At 34.7% G+C, this 21,251-nt stretch overlaps 1 protein-coding gene across 6 annotated transcripts in view; it reads right to left on the minus strand.

Moving 5' to 3' along the window:
• Positions 1-21,251, minus strand: part of LOC123316835 (glutamate receptor ionotropic, kainate 2) — a 145,884-nt gene that overhangs the window by 26,174 nt on the left and 98,459 nt on the right. For 3 of the 6 annotated variants that reach the window (XM_044903097.1, XM_044903090.1, XM_044903124.1), the window contains exons 9-10: positions 17,803-18,006; positions 11,612-11,815 (exon numbers count right to left, since the gene is read on the minus strand). In XM_044903097.1, coding sequence (XP_044759032.1) covers positions 11,612-11,815; positions 17,803-18,006 — 408 coding nt within the window. The remainder of the gene's footprint in view (positions 1-11,611; positions 11,816-17,802; positions 18,007-21,251) is intronic. The other 3 variants (XM_044903119.1, XM_044903104.1, XM_044903112.1) reach the window with 2 other exon arrangements.

Raw genomic sequence — 21,251 nt, forward strand, 5'->3', positions numbered from 1 at the left:
CGTCTCTGAAGTCTTGTGGCACATCTCCCTGTTCCCAGATCTTGCGGAATAGTATTAGGAGACTATTGACAATGTCCTCATCCAAGGCTTTGAATATCTCCGCCGGAATGCCGTCTAGACCAGGTGACTTATCATTTTTCATATTTTTAATCGCGCTTATGATTTCCGACATTGAGATTTCATCATCAAGCGATGTCATCGGACTATACGCGGGAAGCAGGTCTAAAATGGATAAATCCGAGTCGTTATTTTGATTCAAGACCTGTGAGTAATGCTCCATCCATCTTTCGAGAATTTTTCTATCATCAGTTAAAATAGCTCCATGAGCATCTCTTATAGGAAAGCTAGCTTTTCTGCTTGGACCGTAAACAGTTTTAATAGCTTCAAAAAAACGCCTGTAGTCATGGTTATCGGCGTAAGCTTGTATTTCCCTAGCTTTTTCTTTCCACCAGCTATCCTTGATTTTTCTTATTTCTTGACGGACCTCGCGTTTTATGTTTATGAAACCTATTTGGGCTGCAACATCGCTAGGCTTGTTAATTGCGGTTTTCATCGCTTTGTGTTTTGCGTCCAAAAGGGGTGCGATATGAGTTTCGCTGTCGGCAAACCAGTCTGGGGATTTTCGGGAGCGTTCTGTGCCCAGTATTTCTTTCGCTGTATTTGTAAGGGATGACTTGAAACGGAGCCAATGAGTCTCAATGTCGTCGTTATAATCCGGTGGTGTTAGGCTATCTTTGACGGCAGCTGTGAATCTGTCCTTTGTAGAAGGGTTTTGTAGTTTGGATATTTGAAGGCGCTCTCTTAGATACTTCGGCTTGCGTTGGTATTTTGGGCGCATTGAGATTTTCATTCTCGAGATTACCAGCCTATGATCAGTCCAGCACTCCAGATCTGCTCTGGGTTTAGTGACCAACACCTCTTTCAGATCTTTCCTTCTCACGATCACATAGTCGAGGGTATGCCAATGCCCTGAGCGCGGGTGGTGCCAGGTCCCCCTTGAATTGGGTCTCGTAATAAAATAGGTGTTCGTTATACACAGATTGTGTTCTGCACAAAGAGCCAGCAGACGTTCTCCATTCGAATTGATGCTGTCTGTGCCGTGTTTCCCTATTATTCCCGGCCATAGTTCTGAGTCTTGACTTCTGCCCACTCTAGCGTTGAAGTCTCCAAGGAGAATAATTCGTTCCCGTTTTGGGATTTTACTTAATGTAACAACGAGTGTTTCGTAAAAAGTGTCCTTTAAGTTGTCAGTGGAGTTCAAAGTGGGTGCGTATACTGCAATGATGTTCACAAACGTGTTATTCGCTGCAGGAAAACGTAGGGTCATTAAACGTTCTGAGATACCAACTGGATTTTCGTTAAGTTTGGCGGCCAGGTCGTTTCTAATGGCAAAGCCTACGCCATGTTGTCTGATTTCGCCTTCCGGCAAGCCTTTCCAGAAAAAAGTATACGCTTGTTCTACCAAGCTACCTTCGTCCGAAAAGCGTGTTTCGCTTAAAGCAACTATTGCAATGGATGTTCGTTGCAGTTCCTTATCGATTAGGGCAGTACGCCTCTCTGGTCGGTCGGCCTTGGGGTTGTCTAGCAAGGTTCTGACGTTCCATGCTGCAAAAGCTATGTGCTTTTCATTGGTGTTTGTTCGATGATTCACTCGCTCAGGCACCCTCCCCCGGAGATCCGAATGGGAGGGTATTTTACCTCCGGATACGAATTTTGTCCTGTTCGACTGATCCATCTTTTTGTAGGAGCTGCGTTAGAAGGTGTTCAAAAGCTGCACTGGTAACGCTGTCAGTGCAACTTTGGTTGCGGCTACGACTAGATTATCTTGTGGCACAGGTATCCTGAGACGACAAGGTCTGAGACGTAACTTGAGCAACGCAGAGAGCCATTTCCTGCTCAAGCCAATGTTTAGGCTACGTAATTGTGGGAAACAGAGTTATACCGCTCATGTTCGGTCGCCAGAGCCTCGTTCGTAAGAACAGGGTGCACCGCGAGTAGGTGAGGTTGGCATTTGAGAGGAGAGGCTATAAAACGCATCCTTCCCCCTTACACCCCAGTTATAGTTATATAGTACCTAGTTTTTCCTTGAATTTTGACTAGTTTTCTAATGAATGTATCAAAATAAAATTTTGCCCAGCTCTTGTCAACATATTGGATCATACGTTACATCTCTATTTTTATCAATCTGATATACAGGGTCTTCAAAAGTTGAATTTAAAAATTCAAATAGAAGTTCAATCAAACCTTAATTTTTTCAAATTGGAACATATATTTTTTTGTAGAGCAGGTTAAAATGAGCAAAAAATATTTTTAATTTTTTTCTGTAAAGTGAATAGTTTCAGAAATGAGGACGAAAATGTTCATTTTCCCTTAAGAATCAACGATAATTGTTAATTAGTGTTGCTGCTATATAGTTGACTTTAATTTTTTGATAAATTTAATTAACTAGATTGACTATAGAAGACAAAAAAACTCTTTTACTCATAATCAGTACTCGCTCCAATAAAATTAAATTATTTTAATTTTAAAGGGAGACTCATCTAACAGATACATGTTTCTCACAATAATCAAGTAGTTGTCTGACAACACGAAAAAAATTAAAAAATACACAATTAGATAAGTGCTAGTTTCCATAGTTACCATATTCTATAATATCAGCTTAATTAATTAATTAATTATCGTTGGTTCTTACAGGAAAATGCACTTTTTCGTCCATATTTCTGAAACTATTCACTTTACAGAAAAAGTTTGAAAACATTTTCTGTTCCTTTTAACCTGCTCTACATGACGAACAAGAAAAAAATATAGGTTGCCATTTGAAAAAATCAAGTTTTGATTGAACTTCTATTCAAATTTTTAACTTAATTTTTGAAGACCCTGTATATCAGATTGATAAAAATAGAGATGTAGCGTATGATCCAGTATGTTGACAAGAGTGGGGCGAAATTTTGTTCTGATACAATGATTAGAAAACTAGTATGAGCTATTTTGATGAGCACCTACAGCTGTCAAAATTTAAGGAAAAAGTTGAATATCTCAGAATCGGTGCTATATAGGACCATCGTCGTCAAACCAAAGCTACCTTAAAATTTGCCAAGAAATAAAAAAATTGACCCATTCAAAATAAGAAAGTTGATACCAACAGAGAAAAAACGGAGCACCCAGTATTAAGGTGAGTTATAAAAAATTAAAGTTCAATCGATTACAGACAAGTTTTGTATTCAACTTTTTCTTCTAGCTCTTTTAGTTTCTACAGTAAGGTTTAGGGACACTTTAACCTGGACACCCTGTACAGGAATGCAAACAGATTACTTAGAGTTCACAATCTGCATTCACTTTCAACTTACAAATGATATCAATAATTGAAATACCAGAAATGCAAGTTTTGGTTCATTTTTTCTAATTCTAAATGACGTATATTCTTATATGGAATTCTTTAGCATAAATGTATATGATATCAAAATTTCTCTTTTACTGAAGATATAGATAATCAACTATTAACAAAATATTTCTGAAAGTGAGTTCATTCAGCAGATAAAATAAAATAAGGTATTGTAGGAGTAGAGTGCTGGGATTTCGTTACCCTAGTAACTGCATGTCAACAAAAAAATAGATGAATAAGAAAGTTGTTAAAAAATTGTTCTTTCCCTTTTTCCCTCTTTCTAATCTGAAATAATAAAAGTATCTGACTGAGTGCCTCTATAAACTCAATAAACTGGTGACCCCGAACTTGTTTCTTCGTGGAAAATAAAAATTAGAGGACATGTCAGACGACGTCGAGTAGAATGCTGGGATTTCGTTACCCTAGTAACGGCATGTCTACAAAAAAATAGATGAATACGAAAGTTGTTAAAAATTTTTTCCTTTTTCCCTTTTTCTAATCTGAAATAATAAAAGTATCTGACTGAGTGCCTTTATAAACTTATAGTATAAAACAATCAGGTGGTAATCACGTGGAAGGAATTCCCACAATGCTTCTCAAAGTAATCTACATATAGTACATATACTCCATTTATTTTTATTTTAGCACTCAGTTGTCCATGAAATAATTTTCAGTTTTTGTTACTAGAACGGAGTAAGGGTGGCACTCATGAAATGTGGTTAAAATCATAACGCCGTTGCCACAACAAATATCAATTAATATTACAAATATGCCGAAAGTGATAAGAGAGAGTTTCAGGACTTTTAGTAAGTTTCCACTCGATACATCCAGTACATAGCAAATTATGACAACAGGGGAGAGTATTATATCAAAGAGTAACAGTTGTTACTTTTTGATTATATTCTGTCATTCAGAGGCGCACACTAAAAATGAATAACAAAATGAGACATATTAAATTTGATTTTTTACCACATGAATTTTACTCAGGGTAGTAAATTATGAGTTCCTAGTATTTTGTCCTTTTGGGCATAGTGAATTAATCAATTTTTTTCTGATATTTTTTTGGAATGAGTACCTATAGGTGAGTATTGAAAATAGCAAATATAATGAACAACGTCGAAAATTAAACGTTTCATTTAAATAAGTAGGTTATTCCTAAAAAAAATCACGCAAAATGAATACAGGAAAAATCTCGAAAATCAAGAATAATTTATTTATCAAATTTTGTTCAGTAAAACTCAGTACTGAGCGTTTATATTGATGAGGTAGAAATTCTACGCCTATGGATAATCCTAGGCTGGTAGCCAAATAAGTCCTGCCGGAAGGACCAAAAACATTTAAAATATGTGTGGACTGCCATCAGGACTGAGTATCGTGTACAGACGCTTGGACATTAAACTACGACACGTCTTTCGCTATCATAATGGCAAATTCAGGTGGATGAAGATAAACTTGAGTTTACCTGAAGTTCTTGAAGAAAGAAGATGCTATTGTGATAGCGATAAGCGAAATACGTGTCGTGTTTTGAAAACTCAATTTTGTGTATAATCTGTTTTGCGTTCAAGATTTTCCTCGAGTATCGGCCACATCAATCCAATATTTCTTATTTCTGCTGAAATATGGAAAGTTCGGAGAATAGACTCTGGAAATAGTAGATCGTAATTGCACCACTCAAATAAATGTGATACGAAGAAGAATTTAGTTCCTCCCTTCTGCGTCGCACCTCCCATCGAGATTAGTGTTTCCATTGGCGAAAAAAAGTTGCACTCTGAATTATGGAATGCTGCAGGAGCTCATTAAAATAACAAAGTAGGAACAGCTCTTTAGGATGCTGACATCTTCGGATTAGGCTAATAGATGCAAAGCCTGGTCTGAGTTACTTAAATGAATTTCAACTGAACGATTACCTCATACTGTCGGATTAAATCCGAAGTCTGACGCGTGCCGCCGGATATAAATATTGAAATCTGAAATCAAGTCATGAATTATTTGCGTATGATAATATCGTAGCGCAACATAACATCACATGGGGATGTGTATACCGGCGAATTGAGTTATTTGTATTAAATAAAGAGGAAATGAAAGGCAGGAAGGGTAATACAAAGGTAAAACCCTCTTTGATTAAGTTTAACAGGTTTTGGACTGAGTTCTGAGTTAATCATATCATAATTATGTATATATATATATATACATATAAATATATATAAAATTGTTTCGTCCTAAATAAACTTTGTACGGGGGGAACCGGCTGATGATGAGAATTCAATATTTGCATGTAGAAATTTAAGCAATATTCTGTTAAATTATGATTGTAAATAATGAATGGCTGTAGACAAATGGAATTCCATAAAAGATATACAGGGCGTCCAGAGAACAATTGAAGAATGCTAAAAACAGAAACTACACACTCAGGTCATCAAGGTGGACTCATATAAAGTAGTTTTAATTGCCTGAGGGCCTTCACGGTGATAATATGTTGGGCGAAATTTCAAAGTTCAATAAATCTTGACTGATTTCAAATTTTGCAGTTGTGTCATTCTTTCCGACTGTCTTCGTTAAAATCTGTTGGATCATCCTGTACATTGATACTATGAAATTTTTATGACCGTGGAAAAACAATTCAAATACAAAATCCAAAACCTTTGCATAGCACAGTCCTACAGGGTGAGTAATGATTATTTTCGTGTGAATAAAACCATTTTTATTTTATTTTTTCAATTGCCCTGTTTTGTGTGAAATATCACTCATCGCCAGAATTTGACAAATATTTTGTTTTTTAATTAAGAAATGGAAGAATTCAAGAAGGAATAAAAACAGAACGACTGAAATAGAAGAACAATAAAAAAGAACAGAATAACTTTTTAAGTGGTGCCCACCTATTTCTCGACACTTTTGAGTACGTGCAAAAGGGTGGTTCATAGATTTCTTTACTGAATTCGGTCAATTTCTCTGAAAGAGTTGATCTATGGTTCTGTGCCATGTGCATAGACCTCGAAAACACTTTGAGCTAGTTAAACCTATACTAAAAATTCTTCTGTTCTTTTTTTTCAGTTTTCTTCGGGTTCGAACATTCTGATGTCTTCAATTTTCCTATTCATTAGCTAAGTTAGAATGAAAAAAATTTATTTTTGCCGAATGAATTATTTCTATCCAATGTCAACTTATTCTTTATTCTCAACTCGAAGTGCCACCGATTTTTGGGTGGATGTTGAGAAGATTATGCAATGTAAGTCCTCCACATTAAACTGCTATTAAGTACCTATACAGTGTGCGTCTTTTACTCTCACAAATATTTTAACAGTAGATTCTTCAGGTGAAAAGAAACGCTTTTTTCGTAAAGGTACCTTTTTTTCGATTCGGCCTGATAAAAGGCCATTTTAAGTTTTCATAATGAGCAGTGCAACCCTTTATTACTCGAAAACGACGCAATAACGAGAAAATATGAAGAATATTTTTATTTTACAAAGCGTTCAAATATTCATTAGATAGCTTCCAATAGTTGGGTTCTTTAAATTTTTGGTATTTTCATGGTAGGTACGTAATGGTCATAATGAGAAAACTGGAAAACGTGGGTGATATCTTGTGTTCGAAAAAAATTTATCACATAAATGGAAAATTATATTCCGAAATTAGTTTCATTCCATAAAACCGTTTGTGGAATACAACTAAAAATGACATTTTTTTCCATGGTTTTTTAATACCTGTATCTTTTGAACCGAGCCGAATCGAAAAAAATGGTAAAGAAAAATATTATTTCTTTCGATCTCATGAATCTACTGTTGAAATATTTGTACGAGTCAAAGACTTACCCTGTATAATTGTGTTTTTCACGAAAATTAGAATATTTCAATGAATGGATTAATCCAATTTCATTGAAGATATTTGGGATTTGAGAAGTACCTATTGATTTTTACTGTTGTGTAATCTTTCAGCTGAATAAAAAAATATAGAATACTTAAGTGATATTGTACATAATATACAGTGAAATATCAATCAAGCCAATTGAAAAAATGGAATTTTTATTCATAAAAGATATTCATTGATTACCCTGTATAATCGTGCCAAGCAAAGTTTTTGGATTCTATAGTTTAGTTGATTTTCTATGCTCAAAAAGTTAACAAATTTTATAGTGTCAACGTACAGGATAATCTGATATTTATGTATATAGAAAAAGTCAAAAACTTTTTTATTCCGGTAAGTAGTTATTTTTCTAATTTTAAAAATGTTGAACGAAGGAGGTCCGAAAAATTGACACCAGTGCAAAATTTGAACTGTGAAATTTCACTCAATATGTGATTATCACCCTGTATATCATAAATGAAGGCCTCCAGGCCATTAAAACCACTAAATAGATAGAGTCCACCTCAACCTAAGTTTATTGTTTCCGTTTGTCCGGTGTCCCTGTATACTCAAAAACGGAAAACTTTTCGACTGAAAAGGAATTTCCTTAGCGACCGGTAATTGGATTAAATTAAAATATGATATGATATTTTTCAATTTATTTCGAAAATCTGGGGGAATATGAGTTCTGAAATTACACAGACTTAGTTTCTTCAAGCTGCATATTCAAACAATGCTTAGTGGAGAAAAGCTGGTCATTTTATAACATCATATTTTTTACAAGATCCTCCAAAATCCCGTTTGCTTAATCTTCGCACGACTTTTACGAAACAAGGTTTGGATAGAATCCAAACTAAAAATGTTTCTTACAAGAGCCGCGAGAGGGACTTGGAAAAGATCCCCGAATGGAGCAATTAGTCCAAGAATTAAGGGAGAGGTCGTTAAGTGAAGCGTGTGCCATTTCCGCGAATAATTATGATGCAAATGGATATCAGCCAAACCAGGGTACATGCAATTTTGGCCCTTGGGGCATTATCAATTTTACGAGAATTTCTCTGTTCCTCCACCTTTGATGTAATGATCGCAAATTTTCACACCAATTTGAAATTATTTACGTTGTGCTCAGATTATCATCAGCCTATCAATCAGTGTTGCAACTTTTGCAAATATCGAAAAAATGTTTTAGAATATTTGTGAAATGATTCTTAGAGAAATTAAGTTTCTTACACTCGTTTCGTTGAAAGGTTTGGATGGATTTCAATTGTTTCAACTGAAAACATCGTTTCTGGAATTGCAATTGGAATTGATTAGTATATTCGAAAGGCCCCCATCTTCGATAGAATGGTGAAAAAGAAAGAACTTTTCAATTATTTTGATTCCGGTGAAGGAGGAAAAATTTGAAAACGCAAGTAATCTAAGCAATAAATGAAGTTGGAAGTGGGGCAGCTAACAAATCGCTTAAGATTGACTTCGTTAAACTTCGACGTTACTTTGGTGATGCTGGAATTTTATCCAGAGAGGCATCCTTGGTGTTCGTGAAGTTAGCACCCACTTTTTCGAAAATGAAAATAATTTTGTTTGCATTCGTTCGTAACTCGTTAGTAACTATTTGTAACACAAAAATTTTTGTTTGTAACCTAACCTATAATGGGAAAATGACATCCTCAAAATGCGAAGTTAGCACCCACATTTTCGAAAATCAAGATAATTTTTTTTGCGTTCGTTCGAACTATTTGTAACACAAAAATTTTCGTTTGTAACCTTACCTATCTATGATGGGAAAATGACACCCTCAAAATGCGAAGTTAGCACCCACTTTTTCGAAAATGAAGATAATTTTTTTTTGGATTCCTTCGTAACTCGTTAGTAACTATTAGTAATACAAAAATTTTCGTTTGTGCCTCAAAGATAGTGCTAGAAAAACACTGCATTCCGCTAGGTGCTTACTTCACGGGCATGCACCCACTGTTCGATTTTTCGCGAAAAAATAGTACAGTTGGAAAGTCCAAGGTTAGTAACTATTTGTAACACATTTTTTTTTCTCGTAACTTAACCTATAATGAGAAAAAATGAAGATTTTTTTTCCTTCCGTTAGTTACTCGTTAGTAACTTTTTGTAAAACTAAAATTTTCGTTTGTATTTCAAAAGTAATGAAAGATAAATACAGTATTACGCTGGGTGCTAACTCACTGGGCACCCAAAAATAAATGAAATTCAGTTGTAGAGTCCATCGTTAGTAACTATTTGAACCACAAAAATTGTTGCTCGTAGCCTAACATATAATGGGATAATGCCATCCCGAAAATGCTGAGATAACACCCTCATTTTCAAAAATTCTATATTTCTTTTTCTTTCCCAATAGAACTTCGTTAGTAACTATTTGCGGGACAAATTTTTTTTCTACCCAATCACTAATGGAAAAATTGTACTCTGAAATAGTGAAGAGGGTGAGTAAGAACCAATATGTTGGAAAATTCTAGATTTCGCTTCTGCTTTCGATAGTACTCTGTTACTTAATGTTTGATACACAAAATTTTTCGTCAGTGACCTATTCTGCAATTGACAAAATAGCACCACATAAAGCGCAAAATTAGCATATATGTATAAACATTTTGGAAAATTCTGAATCAGTTTATTGCTTCCGTGAAATAAAAACTCCATCTGTAACTACATATTTGTGACACAAATTTCTGTTTCGTTTCAAGTTTTTTTTTTCATGGGAATTTTCGTCTAGGAACCGATGTTTGTGCTCGGAGTATCTTCGTATTTGTATCGATACATATTCCACATCCAATTTATATTGACTAAAGTACTTCGTTAAATATGGGAAATCCAGTATTTCCGAGATGACTTATATTTTATATTCGCTTGATCTTTGATTTTGAGCTAGTACCCAGCGAAATGCTAACTGCTAACAAATAGTTACCAACGAAGTGCTATTGGAAGCAAAAAATAAATGGACATTTTCCAAAAATGTGATTGCTGACTTCGCATTCTGAGGGTGTCATTTTTCCATTATAGGTTAGGTTGCAAGAAAAAAATTTCGTGTTACAAATAGTTACTAACCTTGGACTTTCCAACTGTACTCTTTTTTCGCGAAAAATCGAACAGTGGGTGCCCGTGAAGTTAGCACCCAGCGGAATGCGGTGTTTTTGTAGCACTTTCTATGAGGTACAAACAAAAATTTTTGTGTTACAAACAGTTACTAACGAGTTACGAACGAATGGAAAAAAAATTATCTTCTTTTTCGAAAATGTGGGTGCTAACTTCGCATTTTGGGGGTGTCATTTTCCCATCATAGGTAGGGTTACAAACGAAAATTCTTGTGTTACAAATAGTTACTAACGAGTTACGAACGAATGCAAAAAAAATCATCTTCATTTTCGAAAATGTGGGTGCTAACTTCGCATTTTGAGGGTATCATTTTCCCATTATAGGTTAGGTTACAAACAAAAATTTTTGTGTTACAAATAGTTACTACCGATGAACATTCCAACTGTACTTTATTTTTCGCGAAAAATCGAACAGTGGGTGCCCGTGAAGTTAGCACCCAGCGGAATGCGTCGTTTTTCTACTAAAACCTTTGAGGTACTAACGAAAATTTTGGTGTTACAAATAGTTACTAACGACTTACTAACGAATGCAAACAAAATTTTTTTCATTTTTGAAAAAGTTGGTGCTAACTTCACGGACACGCATCCTTGTCCTGTATGCCACTGGCGCAGGGTATTTTTTTCCCAATCCATTCTAATTATAAAGGGTACGAATGTGAGTTAGCATAAAGTTTGATTTTTTTCTTGAAATTTCATCTATAACTTCGACACTTCTTCGCCCATGTATGATTTTTTCGCCAGTGGTATAAAGCACCATCCTAACGGCCGGTTTCATAATTAAAGCTGAATTCCCTTTAATTTTAAAGCCTCCTTCAACCCTACTAAAAATGACAGTAAAGGAAGCTTTAAGCTTAAAGTGACTTTAAATTTTATTATGAAACTGGACGTAAGTCTTTACGTAACTCTTCTTGCTCTAAAGGTTATTGATAGAGATCCGAAAAAGTAACAAAGATGTTCCGAGATGTTGACCTAACAATCCACCTAGCATTAGAAAATATTTTAAGGCTCCCTAATATTCCGAAATTCTTCGCTTAAGAAGTAAATTTGCTGTCGTACATTATTAACTTATACCACAAGAAGGGACTCATAAAATAATTTGCATCAGTGGCCTACAGACAAATGATATTATTTTGCATTTCGGGGGAAAAATTCAACATCACCAAAGTAATGTCGAAGTTGTAGCTAGTCAAAGTTTGGCCATTTTTTGCAGCTGCCCCACTTCATTTGCTGCTTTATTCAGTGGAAATTGTTGAAAATTATTTTCATTCCAACTCACCTTTTCCATCAACTGTTTAACGATTCCATTCCATTCTCCTGTATCTAAATCTATCACACCATACTTGCCATCTGGCACTAGCTCTATTCTATATTCGAAGCCCACCATGGAAGCTATTTCTCTTAGCAAATCGATGCAGAAGCCTTCAAACTGGTCATTACCTATTAGGGAAGGGTCGGTTCTCATCATTACGTAGGGTTGTTCCTAGCGGTAAAATAACTTTATTACAATTCAATATCGAATCATACAATCTACCGATTTATGCGAGCTTCACATCACTGGTGCCCTTTCGTGTGCCGAGAATGTTATAGTTCCTAGCCGGACAAAAATAATAGGGTAGATTTACGAGAATAACTGTGGGCACAGCTATAGAAGAAAAGCGGTGTACGTCTAGGGTGATTTCCATATGAACAATATGTTTTTATATCAAAAAATGTTCTAGAATAATTTTTATCGAAATTTCATAAACTTCGACGAATGTCATGACCGGTTAGACCTAGTTTTATCCACGATTGGTGCATACAGTGATCAAAATCTATAAGTCACCTTGAGCATTAGATATGACATTCATAAATCACTTGTGATTAATGAGCTACTATTCACTGGTCTATCAAACTTCAATATCAAAATCACACACGAGAGTCTTTGAGCATAGAGATATTGCTATACAGGGTGATTCACCGTGGTGGTCCATTACACGTTTATGTAATTTTGTTATACCGGAAACAACCTACTACTTTTGATTTCAAATGGCACAGCTAGTATATCTTTGCATCATTAAGTTACTTATACCTTATACAGCTACAGCTGATTTGATTTCAATCTTCAACCTTTAAAAAAAGCTCATCAGTTTATGAGTTATTATTATTTTCATGAAAAAAATTGGGAAAATGGAAAGTCACACTTCTCTTGATACTTTTGCTGGGGAGGTTTTTGAAGAAAAATCTCTACCATTTTCAATTTTTCCCTTGTGTACTATTATAACACTGTTTGCTGTTTGGACCAAGAATGTACAGGGTGTTTATTGAAATATATTCAAATTGGCCAAACGATTTAATCAAATCTCAAGATTTTCAAATTACAACCTATATTTTCATCCTTTCAGTCAATTCTACTTAAAAAAAGAGGTAGGTAGGTTACCTAAATAGACCCTGTAACTGAAATTTAAACTTTCAGAGTTATCAAAGAAAAAATTGAAATAAGGGAAAAGAACAATTTCCAACTAATTTTCTTGTGACCTCTGGAAACTACGGAAAAAAACTTTAATAATATTTGTTCCAGTTACTGATTTTTGACATTTCATGAATTGTAACCAACAAATTGTTTATCAGGATTGTTGGGAATTCATCAACAATTTATGAAATGTAAAAATTAATCACCAGAATATCGAATATAAGGTTTTTCTATGATTCTATGGTTTACAGAATCACAGAATAATCAAGCAGTGCGACATGGCTCTTTTTCTTCAATAACTCTAAGAGTTTCCATTTCAGGTATAGGGTTTATTTAGACAACCTCACTCTTTTCTATGTAGAATTGACTTAAAAAATAAAATATAGCTAAAAGATCTAGTAATCTAGAAATTTTTATTTCTGATGAATTCAATTTGTCCAACTAGATGATCTTCTCATGAACATTTTGCACATTTCAGGTCCAAACAGCAAACACTGTTTTAATACTCCATAATAGAAAATTTTTAAATGAAAAAGATTTTTTCGGAAAAAACTTCCTCAGCAGAAATATTTCAAGAAGTGTGACCTCTCGTTTTCACCATTTTTTTCATAAGAATCCCAATAACTCTTCATTGAGTTTTCACCCAAGGTATAGGTATACTGTTGAAGCGATATCTAACGATGCAAAGTCATAGTGGTTGTGCTATTTGAATTAGAAAGCTTAGGCTGCTTCCGGTTGATCTGAAGTTGCAAGTTTGAAAATATTTTGGGGAAAAAGTTCACTGTCGAAAACCGCAATATGTAAATTTTCACAGAATTGTGATCAGTTATTTTCCATAAACCTCTTATAGAACATCGCCGTGGATCACCCTGTGTTGACCTGTATAGTAATATTGGAATGACAGAACATATATTACATTAAAAAGGAGGTGAGATATTTCAGAAATTATTTTTTCAAAATCGTGGATAAAGTACAGCATTCTACTCCCATATTATGGCTATTATACCACGTACCACGTCAACGTCATCCGCGTGAAGAAAAGCCATCATAAAATGCACGTTGAATAATATACTATCATTAAATTACAAAGATTCATTACATCTTTGATACAATAATAATTGAGAATGACAGAAAATTTCGAAATATAAGGTTTTTTAACGATTGCTCTAAATATTTTCTTTATGGAAAATTTGAAATAAATCCAATATTTTTTACAGGAAACACAATATTTGCGTGCAAGAAAATAAACTACTCATGCATATGCAGTCAAAACTACCTACTTCTTAATTTTCAACTAGTTCTAGGAAAAATAAAGCTTCAGTCGAATTTCCACGTCGAGGTTTCATTATGTTCAATGAGTACCTATTATTAATTCTAATTTCCCTCTTCATTACTAGGGTTGGAAAATTCTTCTACTGAAGGAATAACAGTCATGTATCGGATATGGATATGAAATCATCATAGCCATTATTATGATATGATATGACAATATGATATGATATTATGAAACACTATACCTACATAATGAAGTAGAACCTATACTTTCACATGGTCTTCACAGTATTGTTGTTTATATCATAAAAGGGTATCGCTCAAGACAAGAGCGGCTCGTCAGAGGAGACAAGGGAGGCTAAGCCCCCTCATACAGCTGAGCACCAAAATTGTACATGTGTACTCTAGTCACTTTTATAAAAGGTTGGCACTTATGCGAGACAATTTTTGTTCAAGAATTCAATATTCCTGTGATTATCCATTAATTCCTTTGAGACATACCCATTCCCTATCACTGCATACAATGCATTTCATCTTTGGGTTGATTTATTTGAATTCAACAACTGATGTAACTTCAACCTTGATACAAAAAAGATCACCAACATTAACTCTTCTCATCTTCTCAAGCCTCTACATATTATATGTCAATAGTTTAATTTTCTTCCATAGCAAAAATGAATATAATACAAAATCGATCTCTTTTCCTTTTCACGAAAATAACTATACTGCATTCACATTTATTTTAGCAGTCGGTTGGCCATGAAATAATTTTCTCAAGTTTTTGTAACTAGAACGGAGTAAGGTTGGCACTCATGAAATGTCTTTAATGTCATAACGCCGTTGCCACAACTTATATCAATTAATATTACGAAAATGCCAAAAGTGATTGAAAAAAGAGACAGGGTTTCAGGAAGTGATATTTACAATTCAGGTCCGCTCATTCAAATAGTTATACCCTGATATTCTAAAATCCACAATACGTCAGATGGTAGCGGACATATTCAATTTAAGAGAATTTTGATAATGTTTCATCTAAAAGTTTACTACAGGATTTTCGATGAATGTCATCGTAGAATAAGTTCCCGAAAATTGATTTTTCTATTTTTCATTTGACTTGTCCTATACATTGTAAATGTCTCAAGGTACCAATAAAAACCTAATTATTATTATTATATAAATGCATTAAGATGAACAGCCACAAATACGTGCCAGTTGTCCTGCTAATTGTTTATTCATGTGAAATTTTTGTTCGAAGGTGAAGTTCATTTTGATAGAAACTTCCTTTAATTCCTTTTACTTATATTGATGCAAGATGATTTTTGTTGAAGAATTTAACATTCTTGTAATTATCTGTTAATTCCTTCGGGAGATACCCATTCCCAACCACTGCAACATATGCATTTCATCTTCGGGTAAATATTTTTGAAATCTACAACTGGTGTAACGTATTCAAACTTTAGCCAAAGAAGATAACGAACATTAACTCTCCTCAAGCTTGTGCATATTATGATATTATACTGATCTCTTGTATTTTCCATGCAAATAACTGGATATTGTATGCCTTCAATCAATTTGTATAAACTTCAATTATATTCGTCACATATTTTCCGAAGAGATTCGACATTGTGATAAAATCCGTAATAACAGAAACTTTGAGGGAGATCGGCCACCGAATGCGAAGTTGAACGAAGCTCAGCGTTTTCAATGCTAAATGAGCTACGTCACTCGATTCGTAGTTTGTCGATTATATTAGCTTGAAAACTCTCAGCTTCGCACAACTTCGCATTCGGTGGCCGATCTCCCTTACGTAGAACGGGCAACATAGCGTTGATTTAAAACAAACAAAAAATTTGAGAAGCATCATAACCCCACATTTTCGTACTATACAGAGTGAAATGTGTCAAATTTCCATGGCCAACCGACTGCTAAAATAAAAGTGAATGGAGTATAGATTTTGAATCCCTTCAATTAGTTCGTATAAACGTCAATATATTCATCATAATTCATATTTTCCGAAGTAATTTCACATTGTGATAAAATACGTGATTACTGAGACTGAGACTCAAAACGGACAACATGCGTTGACTCAAAACCCAACAATGCTTTGACAAGCGTCATAAACTTACATTTTCGTTTTTCGTACTATACAGTGAAATATGTCAAATTTAAATGGCCAACTGTGTGCATTTATAAAAGTGAATGGAGTATAGGTACATAAATTTCTAATTTATCATATTATTCAGAAGTAAATTGAAAAATTTAGCACTTTCTAAAGTGCTAAAAACAATATAAAGGGTGTAAATGAATATGTATTTCCAAAAAAATGAAGGTGTGATTCGTCGTCAAAAATAGTGAGGGTCTTTCATATAATTGCAAGGGGTAGAAAAAGGCACATATTAAATTTTGTTCCTGTTTTCCTTATTTATATTATACCACTGAAAACAGGTACCTACGTAGTGTGAGTGGTATAGGCTGAAATTATCTTCAAACTTAACATAGTAGGTGGATATCATGCTGACACCACCAATTTTTTTTATTGCTTTCTCCCATAGAATGTCTGCTCAATTTCATTTTTTTCCAGTTTTCTGGTTCTGAGCAGAGGCTGCTCAGATAGTTGTTAGACACACACTATTTTTTGACAAGAAATTGTTTTTTTAGCAACTATTCACACCCTGTATTTTTCCTTGTTTATGAAGGAGAGGGCTATTCCCATAAAATGAAAATTTGAAAAATAAACTTTGGAAGAAAGAAGAAGATGAGAATTCCCACTGAAAACACCTAATTGTGAAAGCAATTGAGTATTAGTAGACATTATGTAGTTTATCACAAGAGAAGGAGCTCCGAATTTGGGGATTCTATTACCTCGAGTGATTTATTTCGTAGAATAAATCACGTTGTCTTTCTGGGAGTGCGATTTAGAGGCTAGAGATCTAATTTAAATGAGCTGTTACGTGAATCACAAAAACACACGAATTAAATAGATATGGAACCCCCACATCACACGACAGATTTTCCGACAATTTTTAATAAATTGCCGAACGCAGGCTATCTGAAAGTAGGAATCTGAGTGTATTCTTATCAGAATTCAACTCATGCAAGTTTTTGATTAATTTATGACAGAATATGGAAGACTTCTAGCCTCTGATCGAAGAAAAACTTTTCTGCCTAGAGGTATCATTATAGGAGACACAATAACAGTGCTGAGTTCAGGCTGACTGAAATGTAGGAAGAGACTTAAAAACTACACACTAGGAAACCGTTTTTGAGATATTCAAATTCAAATCTGCTCAGATTTATCATCGAAATTGCAGAATAAATGAGTAAGAATTCGATTGATTTACACATCACGTTTGAAGGGAAAACCAACTTTGAGTCGCTGTTTCGTTTTCAATGGTCCACTCTGTATAAAGCAATCTGTCTTGATCGTTGGGATTGTTGGGAATAATTGTCGGCTTTGCACATGTATATGTGTGTCTTCAAAGAAACATAGGATGCTGGGACTTTTAGACAGTTGGTGCAAATAAGGAACATGTTTGTTTTGCTTCGGAGGGATGAAATTCAACACGTGACACCTTTGGTCGGAGAATATTTCATTACAGGAACGCGCCAGGATTCACGGCTACAGGTGATAAACAATCTAATATCTGATATATTACGTACAGATTCATCTTGACTGTCGTAAATTAGACTTCCACAGCCAGATTATCTAGTTGGCGTCTAGCCTAACAAGCTTTCAGAGTACATACATGCATTGTAAGCTGTTGCACCATGCCATTCCATCTACCAGTTTCAGGATCTCTGGCACCATATTTCTTATCAGGCACCAGATCTAAAATGTAGTCGAAACCAACTTTTTTGGAAATTCTTTCCAAGATATCAACGCAAAATCCATAGAATCTGCTGTTTCCCTTGAAGCTTTTGTCCTTTTGCATCATTACATATGGAGTTTCCTGAAGTCAAAATCATGCAAACATGCTTACCTATAAGCACAAAAAACGATCTCTAGTTCTTAATAACAAGTATTCAATTTAATCAAACTAACTACACATGTAAACTATAATAGTTGGGGAGCCCATGGGGGAAATTCGGGATTTACACGGGAGCGTCAGATTAACATAAAGGGATAGTATCGCTACCGAAAATTAGACCTATATATAGGGGGAATTGTCTAGGACAGCTTGTCAGAATAGTAAAAACAAAAACGATTATTGTACATATTGAAGCCTGTCAGATTAAGATATATGTGGTTTATTACATGTTCAAAAGTATATATTGTTTTAATCTGACAATTTAAGCGTGACGAAAATGCTTGGGAGGGCGCCAAACTTGCAAAAAAAAAGTCACGTGTACATTCTCGATCGCGGTGCCTTTTTTTTTATTTTGAAGCTAATGATACAAGAATAACGGAAAAAATATAATCTGACAGTTTCAGCAAGCCGAAACAATCAAAATTGGTCATGAAGGTCACAAAACCCAGTTTTTTTGAATCATCTCCTCTCCTGGGCTTCAATTTGTTTTCGCATTTATTATAATAGTTGTAGAGCATAAAATTTTCTACAAATTCTGTACGAAGCAATTATTTCTACGGTTTAAAGTTTTTGAGATATAGCGATTAATGTACATTAGACTGGGATTCTACAATGACCTTGGCCTTTCGCATGTGTGCAGGTTCAGACAAAAGTTGTATAGAATTTTATTATCTACAACATTCATAATGAATACAGAAACGATTAGATCTACAGGACGGGTGATATTTAAAAAAAATGCCTTTAAACTGTCAGATTAAGAAACCCCCCCTGATTAGTGTCAAATTATTGGGTCAACACGTCTGCTACAACGATTCTCTTTTGCATTTTTAAACGACCACTGTGACCTTGCGTTACTACCGAATTGTCAGTCTCTAGAAAAATAGCTTCCTTTGGGTCAATCAACATATCCTCTTTAAATCTGAGACGTTCAAAAACATTTTTTTTACCATTTTCAACTCTTCCGTACGGACAGCCCTACCACGCAAACTGTCAGATTCATATGAATTTATTATCAGAGACAGGTAGGGCATATACAGTATCTTATTCTGACACGGTAGAGTATGTATACCTGACGATTTGTTTTTACATCTTTGAAAACCTGCAGACGCTTTCTCCAACGCCGCTAAATCCCGAATTAGCATCGTCGGTTCCCCAACTATAACGCAAAAAATTATATCAACGGGTTTACTATTTTGTAGAAAGACGATCGCACACGTCAATTCCTATTTTAAATCACCCAACTTCTCATGTTTATTGAGGAGTTCGTCATTCCTCAATTAGTTATGCCAGAAATGGATAGACCTTTTGATGCTAAGGATAATTTGGTCATGGGTGGTGTCTGTTATATCAACCCTTTCTTCATTATAGGCATGAAATAGTTGAACTATTTGCTTACGAATTTTTGTGTATTTTTCATGAAGGCAATGCCATAATATACTTTATGTTCGACTGCATCATAAACACTTTATTTATGAATTCGTTTAGAGTCCATAATTGACTACTTTATTGGACACCACTTTATTGGACTCAACTGTCACTATCATTCTGTCAAGTAAATAAACTAGATGCAAACAACACTTTATTTAAGGAAGAAGAATTGAACTTCGACCTAAAAACAAAATCATGAATTACTATTCTAAACATTAGTGTGGTAGTGAATATTAAAAACACATTCTTTGTCATTATAAAAATGCATGCCTGAGGAAGTCGAGCTCGAAGTGGAAGCACACTTTTCCGATCTGCAATACTCTTGATGCTTGAATCAACTACTTCCTGGCCCAATATTATGGTGGCAACACTTATTTTAGTACTTTTCGATTCATCTATGTAGTCCATAGCGAAGAACTTTTGTGAGCTTTCAATTCACTATTGAGGTAAGCCAGAATAATGTCTTCTGTCGATTTTACAATTTTTCTTTGTTTTACACCACTTGTTATAGGCCGCATACATATTTTCATAAGAACTTTTAGATTTAGTGGGTAAGAGAGATTCTTTGGCGCTTACGGCTGAATTTTCTACGCTTTCATCTCCAGCACTATCTATTTTTTGGATTATTATGACGTTTGTCACAAAATTAGCGAAGTAAACAACTGTGTTTACTAAGGTTGCTAAGGTCGCTGGTTACTAAGGTAAGAAAATCAAAAGCACACTTAATGTTTTTCAGTAATAAGCCATTTCAGAAAATAAAATTTCTGCATTGCAGTCCAACATAAAGCTTTGTATGCAACTCGTACATAATTAGGCTTTATGGACTTGCCCAAGTTATTGGCCTCGCTCGCTTTGCTCGCTCTGCCATAAACTTTTGGACTCGTCCATAAAGACCTAATTTATGTACTTGTTACATAAATAGCTATTATGTTCGACTGCATCATGAACACTTTATTTATGAATTCGTTTAGAGTCCATAATTGACTACTATATTGGACACCACTTTATTGGACTCAACTGTCACTATCATTCTGTCAAGTAAATATACTAGATGCAAACAACATCAACAAGAAGAATTGAACTTCGACCTTAAAACAAAATCATGAATTACTATTCTAAACATTAGTGTGGTAGTGAATATTAAAAACACATTCTTTGTTATTATAAAAATGCATGCCTGAGGAAGTCGAGCTCGAAGTGGAAGCACAGTTTTCGATCTGCAATACTCTTGATGCTAGAATCAACTACTTCCTGGCCCAATATTATGGTGGCAACACTTATTTTAGTACTTTTCGATTCATCTATGTAGTCCATAGCGAAGAACTTTTGTGAGCTTTCAATTCACTATTGAAGTAAGTCAGAATACTGCCTTCTGTCGATTTCACAATTTTCTTTGTTTTACACCACTTGTTATAGGCCGCATACATATTTTCATAAGCACTTTAGATTTAGTGCGTAAGAGAGATTCTTTGGCGCTTACGGCTGAATTTTCTACGCTTTCTTCTCCAGCACTATCTATTTTTTGGATTATTATGACGTTTGTCACAAAATTAGGGAAGTACACAACTGTTTTTACTAAGGTTGCTAAGGTCGCTGGTTACTAAGGTAAGAAAATCAAAAGCACACTTAATGTTTTTCAGTAATAAGCCATTTCAGAAAATAAAATTTCTGCATTGCAGTCCAACATAAAGCTTTGTATGCAACTCGTACATAATTAGGCTTTATGGACTTGCCCAAGT

This window comes from Coccinella septempunctata, chromosome 1 (assembly GCF_907165205.1).
Source record: "Coccinella septempunctata chromosome 1, icCocSept1.1, whole genome shotgun sequence".
Taxonomy (NCBI): domain Eukaryota; kingdom Metazoa; phylum Arthropoda; class Insecta; order Coleoptera; family Coccinellidae; genus Coccinella; species Coccinella septempunctata.